This window comes from Cricetulus griseus, chromosome 2, assembly GCF_003668045.3.
Source record: "Cricetulus griseus strain 17A/GY chromosome 2, alternate assembly CriGri-PICRH-1.0, whole genome shotgun sequence".
Lineage (NCBI taxonomy): Eukaryota > Metazoa > Chordata > Mammalia > Rodentia > Cricetidae > Cricetulus > Cricetulus griseus.
This window is the reverse complement of record NC_048595.1, coordinates 373,330,735-373,339,732: the sequence shown is the minus strand read 5'-3', so window position 1 is coordinate 373,339,732 and position 8,998 is coordinate 373,330,735. Positions and strand designations below refer to the sequence as shown.

Below are 8,998 nucleotides of genomic sequence, written 5' to 3'. Positions count from 1 at the left end.
GGGTCCAGACTGGCTGGGGATGTGGACTTGCTCATATGAATGCCTGGGGCACATGCTTTATTGGGGTATGTCTAGAATCCTCCACCAGACAGCTGCACACGTACTGGGAGCAGGATCTGCAGCTGGTCATCTGGTGGCCACTGAACTCGGGTGACAAAGAAGAGGCGGAAGTGCTCTAAGCGTGCCTCTTGGAACTGGGAGGGGTCATACTCAGGTCCGTCAGTGGGCCGAAGCAGTGACAAATAACCTTCCTGTGCCAGCAGCCCACGACTCAACAGCGCCTGTGCCAGGCCAGGCTGTACCGCCTCCAGCTGCTGCTGCACGGTTGGGAACAGGTTCACTTCACGCAGGTCGAACACCAGTGGCTTCCCGTACCTGTAGGGGCGTCTGGTGAAGAGGCAGGTAAGGCCCAGGATAGGGCTGTCCTGGCCCCTGCCTGCCATACCTGAGTGCCCCTATCAGAGCCTGCCGAATTGTCTCCGGTCTCAAGTGCTCCGGGTTTACGGTGTCCACATAGTTGGTGTCCTGGTATCTCAGGAAAGTGGCTGCCTGGCCAGAAGGGTCGATGACAAGAGGCCACCTGAAGCAGCCACCTGGTCACTAGTCTGTGGGCGCCTCTGGCCACCCACACCCAGCCTGATACTGACCGTCCATCAGCTCGGATCCGGTCACCCACATCCTTCATCAGAACATCGTGAAGCTCTGTGACCCTGCACCTCAGCCCAGGTGCTGCCAGCTCTTCCTCTGTGGAGGTGTTAGTTTGCCGAGCGTGGGAAATGCTAAGTCCCACTGCAAATCCCCTCCCTGGCATCACCTCTCCAGGTCCCCAGCTGCCCCACCACAACCCTGCCCACCCTCCTGGGTCTGCTCCCGCAGCTCCAGCCTGGCCATGGCCAGTGTCTCTTCAGCCTTTTGTGCCTCCAGCCGCAATAGTTCCACTTGGGCTTCTGCGTCCTTGATGGCCTAAAGAAGGGGCCATGGTGACCATTGATCTCCCCATCCCCTCAGAGTTACCACCTACTTTGTGGGAGGGTGGGGGTAGGATTGGCTGCCCAGACACAAGAGGTCAGTGCCTGCCAGGACCTCCTGGCTCCACCCATGCCCCCAAGGCCACTGTTACTAAGTGACACCTTAGGTTTAAAAGGCAAAGATGCCTGAAATCCCTTCCCTTGGAAGGAGAACCCCCAGACTGGTGTGGGGCCTGGGGAGCCACCTGCAGTGTGAGCTCAGTCTTGCCCATGCGCTTCCTCTCACACTTATCATGCTCTGTGATCCTCCGATTGAGCTCGCAATAGGCCTGTTGTAGCTGCGGGCAGACGAGGTTTGCAGACCCCAGCAACTTACCCCTACCCAACCCTCCTGCAGGTCTCCTTCCTAGAGGGAGGCCTAGGTCACAGCTCACCTCCTTGTGACACCTCTGTTGTTCCTTAGCCAGCTGCTCCACCTTGAGGTTGATGCTGCAGTGGGAAGAAGCCTGCTGCTCAAAGTCATCCATGTCATTTCCATCCCCCGCCCCCAGCCCTCCCAGCCCCCTTGGCACACCGCTTAGCCTCTATCTCCTTGTGCTTCTGGGCCTCCTGGGCCCTGCGCTGCTGCTCAGCCTCCATGTTCTGGAGCATAGCCTCTGTGAGGCTCAGGTCCCATGACTGGAGCACACTGGCCACTGCAGCCAGTGAGGCCACCTAATGACAGGGAATTTGGTGTTTAGAGCCATGTGTTCTGCCAACCTAGGAAGGAGGCTTCCACTTCAGACAATTGAGAAAGGCTAGGGGGCCATGGCTGGGGACTGATAGATCACAAGCCACTGGTCCCATGGGCTCCCTATCCAGATCCAAGCAGACCCAGCTCCAGTGGCAGAGCCTCCAGGGTCACTTTTGCTCCTCTCCATCTGCCCACTCATGCAAAGCCACCATGGCCTCTCTGCTCCCCACACGACAGGCACAGACACAGCTGTCTGGAGCTGTTCTCATCTGCTGTCTACCTGCCCCTAAGAGCCACAAAGACCTGGGTATGATGGTGTACACCTGTAACCCTAACACTCTCCTCGCCTGGCTGTGCAAAGTCAAGGTGAAGAGAGATGGAGGACTGGGAGACACTGTAAGAGTGGGGACATGGCTGACCCATTTGAAGGACACCCATTTGATGGTCAACCCCTGTCTGTTGGCCCCATCTCATTTGCTTCATATTAGCTCATTGCCCAACAGAGACAACCACATAATCTTTCAGATTCAGCTGCTTTACATGCAGGCCAGATTTAGTTTTAGAAATTCAGAGACTGCCTGCTTTTCATATCCTACTAACCAACACCCAATTGCTACAAGCCTCAGCTAAGACAGCACCAGTGGCTGCCTGGGCCTTTCGCTGCCATCACTGCCCTCCACAGCTCTGAGCTCCCTTGGTGCTGAGTGACATCAGATGACACTGGTCCACTGGACACTGACACTTTTTGTCCAGTATCCTCCTTGATCAGTTCCATCCTTGGACATCATAGCATCCAGGCCTTCACCTCTAAAATCCTCCTCCATGACACTTCCTTGGAGGGATCCACCCTGGGCACCTCTCTGAAAACCACCACTTCCCGCCTGTCCACCCTGGTGACACAGCCCCTTACCTTGCTCCACTTCCCACATTTCCTCACAGTATCTATACCATATAGAGTGACTATCCATTGGGCACCTATCCTAGAATGTTGTCTAGCACACACATTTTGTCAGTCCAGTGGCTGGGTGAAGCAATGAATGCTCTGTTGATGTGCTTCTGAATGCACTGACGTAAATGGATGGACAGGAGATAGGAAAGGTGGCCATGTGGAGAGATAAATTAATGTATAGAGAAGTGCATAGATGGACAGACAGCTGAGTGGCTAACTGAAGGAATTTATGGATGAATATATGACTTCTTGAGATCGTGTCATTTATCCCTTCCCTTTCTTTCCTCCAAGCCCTCCCATTTGCCCCTCCTTACTTTCTTCATGACCTCTTTTTTACACTGGCTGTTGTTACATGCATGTACACATATTCCTAAGTCCAATCCGCTCAGTCTGTGTGTCACTCATAAGTATGTTCCAGGGCTGACCATTTGGTGTTGGATAGCCAGTTGGTTTACTCTTCCCTGGGGAAGACTATTTCTCCCATTCTCAGCCTTCCTTAGCTGCCTGTAGCTCTCTGTGTAGGACTGAGGCCTCCTGGGCTTTTCCTTGTCCCCACTGGCATGTCTATTGTTGTCCTTGATCCGCTCATGTTTGGGTAGTCGTGGTGTTGTGTGGGTGTATCTTCTGATATTCCTAGGAGACACAATCTCAGAGCAAACTCCCTGATCCTGTGACTTTCACAATCTTTCTGTCCCCTATCCTAAAATGCTGTTCCCTGTTCCTTAGGTGGCTTTGTAATTTAATTTAATTTTATGTGTATGGGTGTTTTGCCTACATGCATATCTGGGCATCATTTGTGTGCCTAGTATGCGCAGAGGGATTCAAATTTCCTGGAACTGAAGACTAACAACTGATGGTTGCAGAGAATTGAACCTGAGTCTTCTAGAAGAGCAGCCAGTGATCTTCACTTCTGGGCCATCTCTCCAGCCTCAATATATGACCTCTTTTGAGATAGAGTCTTATATAGCCATGGATAATCATGAATTTCTCATCTCCTGCCTCCATCTCCTGAGTGCTAGGATTACAGGCATGTGCGATGCTTGGTATATCTGGTACTGGGGATGAAACCCAGGGCATCATGCACGCTAGGCAAGAACTTTGTCAACTAAGGTCCATCATCCAACCCTGAAATATGTAATTTTAAATGCTTGCTTTTGTTTTGTTTTGCTTTGGGACAAGATCTTGCCATGCAGCCCTGGCTGTATTGTGTATAGACCAGGTTGGCCTTGAACCCACAGAGATCCACCTGCTTCTACCTCCCAGTGCTGGGATTAAAGGCATGTGCCACCACACCCAGCTTAAATGCTTGCTTTGGATGGAAGTTCTAAGGACCCAGAATTGGGTTGTCATGGGGACTTCAGCTGAATTTCAAAGCCCTGAAGCTGACAGGGTGGCCTCAGGCTGCTGGGATCCTGGCATATGGCAAAGCAGTGCTGAACCCTCAGTGAAATATGGTACACTTTGTTTATATATATTTGGTTTTTCAAGACACGGTTTCCCTGTGTAGCTTTGGAGCCTGTCCAGGAAATAGCTCTTGTAGATCAGGCTGGTCTTGAACTCACAGAGATTTGCCTGCCTCTGCTTCCCAAGTGCTGGGATCAAAGGCGTGGGCCACCAACACCCGGCTAAATATGATATGATTTAAAAACAAACAAAATATGGGCTGGAGAGATGGCTCAGAGGTTAAGAGCACTGGCTGCTCTTCCAGAGGTCCTGAGTTCAATTCCTAGCAACCACATGGTGGCTCACAACCATCTATAGTGAGATCTGATATCCTCTCCTGGTGTGCAGACAGAACACTGTATACATAGTAAGTAAATAAATAAATTGTGGTGATATTCACAAAAAAATTGAAGTTTCTAGAAGTTAAAATAATCAAAATTAACAACAAAGTTTAAATACTTAACTACTGGGGCATACAGCTGAAGAAAAAACTAGTAAAATAGAAGGCATGTCAGGAGAATATATCCGTGACAAACCAAAAAAAGTTCAAAGAGAAGAGGGCGAAACTGGTAGTTATTAGTGCTAGCCACTGCACATGTTCCTTCTACTTTCTAGACAGGTCAGAGGATACTCCTTCTGACAACTCAAGGTCAGCAGGGGCCAAATGGCCAGATCTGTTCAACGAGCAGCAGGTGGTGTGAACTAAATGTTTTGGATGTCTCTCCTCTGGGACAAAGAAAGGTGATATTCAAGATGGTGGCTACTCTGTCCATCAGGTGCCCCAAAAGATGACAATAAACAGAAGCTCCTGTGACCCCTGCAGTGGACCCTGAACACAAACTCATTCTGCTTCAAGCTATTGAGCAACACCAACTGTGGACCAAGTATTAAATTCATGAACCTATGGGGACAATCAATTCTCATTCTAACCACACCAGTTGTAATAGTTATGACTTTAACTTGTATTTCGTTGTTAATATTGGTGAGAAAACTGTCTTATGCTTATTGGCCATTTTGGCTCTTTTTGTTTTTTATCTAGGGCCTTGCTCTGAAACTCTGGCTGGCTTGATACTTGCTATGTACCCCAGGCTGATCTCAAATTCATGGCAATTCTCCTGCCTCAGCCTCCTGAGTGCTGGGATTACAGGCATGTGCCACTATGCCTGATCTAGATATTTTTTAAGTATATTTGCATTGCATTTGTTTATTTTAGTGTGTGTGTGTGTGTGTGTGTGTGTGTGTGTGTGTGTGTGTGTGTGTGGCCAGAGGACAACTTGTGAGAGTTCGTTCTCTCCTTCCACCATGTGAATGTCAGGGATCGAACTCACAGTGTCAGGCTTGGTGATGGTCAGCACGCAGCCAACTCATCAGCCCAGAAGACATCTTTTTAAAGAAATCTTTTCAAGTGAGTTTCTACTTCTCTCTGGGGTTGTTTGATTTATTTCCCTCCTGGAGGTGTAGATATTTGTAGCTATCTCTCATGTAAGAGTTATATACATATAACTCTTGCCTTTAACTCTCGATGTTACCAGTAGCTGAAGTTGGACTTCCTCATGGGATGTCTGCAAGCTTTTTTCCCCTTTTAGATAGTGCTCCAGGGATCTCTTTAAACCTTTTCACAGCCAGACTCAAAGACCTTTCCCTCACATTGTTTGTTTATTTATTGGTTTTATTTTGAGACAAGGTTTCTCTGGGTAGCCCTGGCTGTCCCGGAGCTCACCATATAGATCAGGCTTGTCTCACACTCACAGAGATCCCTCTGCCTCTGCCTCTTGAGTTCTGGGATCAAAGGTGTGCGCTACCATGGCAAGCCCTAGAATTTCCCCTTAGATTCACAGTCCACTGAATTTGGTTTTATGTGTCATTTCTGTGACAGTCATTCATCAAGTTGTATAACTATTGTTAAGCATTTTTTTCTTCCATGATTTGAGAGCTTCTGAGGCCAGGCAATGTATGCCAGGGTCGAAGTCCCTGCAAGGGAGCTTTGAGAGGTCAATGAATGAAGCCGTGATGGTGAGGCCTGGGTTGCAGTGGAGACCTGAAGATGGAGGAGATGCCAAAGCCATGAGACATCTGCCAAGAACTGCATATACGGAGTGGAACCAGTGAGAGAGAGAAAGGGGAAAGGAGGGAGGGAGGGAGGGAGGGAGGGAGGGAAGGAGGGAAGGAGGGACAGAGACACACAGAGAGAGGCAGAGAGACAGAGAGACAGAGAGAGATGTATGTTGCAGTCGGCAAAGGTGGTGGAGTCATCCAAGCCTCTGACATTAAAGTTCCAGAAAGAAGACACGGAACTGCAGGATTTGTGTTTGCCCTGCTGGCTTTCAGTTTTGCTTTACTCCAGCATCTCCTCACTGTGCTCTCTTTCCTCCATTGTGGGATGGCAATGCATAGTCCTTGCCATTGTATAATGGAAGCATGTCATTTTTTTTTTTATTTTTACAGTGGGTCATGTTAGGAATTTGCCTTGAGTCTCACAAGAGATTTTGAACCATTTTTGTCTTTAAGCAAGAGGCTTATTTAAACAACAAGATGCTTGGGTTGAAGTGAAAACTATCTAGGAACATGTTGTTCAAGAATAATTTACACCTACTCAAAGATCTACCCTACATGTAACAGCTACATACGGAAAGGTTACAAAATTGTCCTTGGTTTTATGATGATAAATGAAGAACATTAAAATTCTCCAACTGAAGAAGGTATGTAAGTTTTATGTTGTTGTTATTTTGTTAAAACAATTAGAGCAAAATAACTTACTGGACTGTAAAGATAAGAGCTGAATGAGCACTCCACTAACGGAGAAGGGGATATTTTCACAGAACCACTATCTTCCAGCCCATCTCCATCTGAGGTCAACCAAAACAAAACACTGGCTGTTTAGTTTAAGAAAAAAGGTGCAGTGTGTTTGTGCATATACACCAAGTACTTTATGTTCAAGAAAGGAATAGGGACAGGGAAATGAAAAGTAGAGAAAACTACAGTGTAGTTGTCAGGGTGTGCGGGAACCAAATTGCAGCTTTCTAACTAAGAATGCTTTTTGGTTTATAACAACAGTGTGGAATAAAGTAGCAGTGGCTGGAGCACGTCCATTGGACCTTCATCCTACATTTTGCTGATTGTTTGCCCATCCAACTGGAATCTGATCTGCCTTATTGGTGAACTAGTTCACAGTGGGCTTTCAATAGTTCAGAGAGCGGTATCTGCCTCTTCATCTAAAACCTCACCATACAACCATCCTGCCCACCACCTTCAAGTTAACATACTTGTAGTTCTCAGTCTTGACTCCTTCCTGAGCGTGGGAGTCTCCCAAGACGCCCCTTCACAAAACATGCACCGTGCCCTCACTGCCGGAGACTTTGGATGATGTTGGGATTGTGAAAGACTACGGGGACTTTCGATGTTGGAATAAATGTATTTTGCATCGTGAGATGTCCATGAGCCTCTGGGGCCAGGGACAAAATGTAGTGCTTGCAGGAGAGCTGTCCTCTATAGGTTCATGCATTTGAACACTTGCTCCTTAGTTGGTGGCACTGTGTGGGGAGGTTATCGTACCTCCAAGGAAGCTGAGCCTTGCTAGAAGAAGTACATCACTGGGGGTGGGCTTTGAGGGTTTATAATCTCTTCCCACTTCCTATTCTTTCTCCTTCCTATGTATGTGCATGAAAATGTGATCAGCCAGCTTCCTGCACCTCCTGCCATGACCTGTCTTCCCCATGGTGGACTCTACCCCCCTAGAACCATAAGCTAAATGAATTCTTTCTTCTCTAAGTTGCTTCTGATCATGGTATTTTATCACAGCAACAGAAAAGCAACTAATACAACAATGATATCTACCACAAGTCTTCAAAATTTTACAGTGATCACAGCATGGGAATGAATATTGAGCTGTGGGACTGCAGGGCACTGCTGGAGGAGTGAATGGGCTGCTGCAGCCATGAAAAGGTGTGGGTATGCACAGGAAACATGGCTAGGATGCTCAGAGCACACTGCAGCCATATCTGCATCAAATAACTGAAAATTCATGTACTGAAGTTCTCTACACCAGTGAAAGGAGATAAACTACAGCTCTGTACAAAAGACTGGATCTCACAGACAGTTTATGACAAGAGCTGCCAGAAGAACAATGCCACATAAACTCATGTGCAGATGACACTAAACAGTAGGACTAAGCTACAGTGTCTAGACATTTGGGTCTAAAAAATGGATAGCGGGCAACTGAATGGATGAGTGAATGAATGGATGAATGAATGAATGAATGGTGATTTAAATATGAAGTAAATGGCTGGACAGGAGAAGTAAGAAAAGTATCCCTGTAAAACCCACCATGTAGTTCCCTGGGCAGAGAGGGTAGTGCTCTGGCAAAATGGCATTCCCTTATATTGCTTCTGCTGGGCATTTCTTGTGGTGAACCACAGAGCCACACACACAAGTTTGATTCATTCAATGCCCAGTTTATGCTACATATCTTATAAAATAAGGTCCAAGATGTATATAAATTCAAAGAGTTGGTAGACGAGTGGATGCATGGTAATCAGAGCGATGAATGATCAGGTAAATGTTTGTACATGTGGACAGTCATCTGGGTGAGCCAGAAAGTTCAGATCTTAAATAAATCATGGGTATTTATTGAAAGAATATTTGTTGAGAACTATGTGTCAAGATTTTGTCAAGGAACTTGACAGCTATCTCTAGCCCTGCAGAGCTGGGCTGCTACCTTCTGGCATGTGGAAACAGCTCACAAACTTGTGAGGGTTGGCCTGTGGGCGGAAGAGCTGTAATCACCGGAAACCAAAAGAGCACAAGAGGGTGATGTGGCGAGTTGACGGCTGTCACATGAGCAGATCAGTGGTTTAATAAGTTAATGAAGTGGCAGGACACAGACTGAGCTAATCGAAAGGAAGACAC

At 47.4% G+C, this 8,998-nt stretch overlaps 1 protein-coding gene across 1 annotated transcript in view; it reads right to left on the bottom strand.

The window, feature by feature from the left end:
* Positions 1 to 71: 71 nt before the first annotated feature.
* Positions 72 to 8,998, bottom strand: part of Iqank1 (IQ motif and ankyrin repeat containing 1) — a 31,215-nt gene continuing 22,288 nt past the window's right edge. The window contains exons 7-13 of the mRNA XM_035440685.1: positions 1,543 to 1,682; positions 1,403 to 1,457; positions 1,214 to 1,306; positions 855 to 963; positions 648 to 744; positions 446 to 580; positions 72 to 375 (exon numbers count right to left, since the gene is read on the bottom strand). Coding sequence (XP_035296576.1) covers positions 72 to 375; positions 446 to 580; positions 648 to 744; positions 855 to 963; positions 1,214 to 1,306; positions 1,403 to 1,457; positions 1,543 to 1,682 — 933 coding nt within the window. The remainder of the gene's footprint in view (positions 376 to 445; positions 581 to 647; positions 745 to 854; positions 964 to 1,213; positions 1,307 to 1,402; positions 1,458 to 1,542; positions 1,683 to 8,998) is intronic.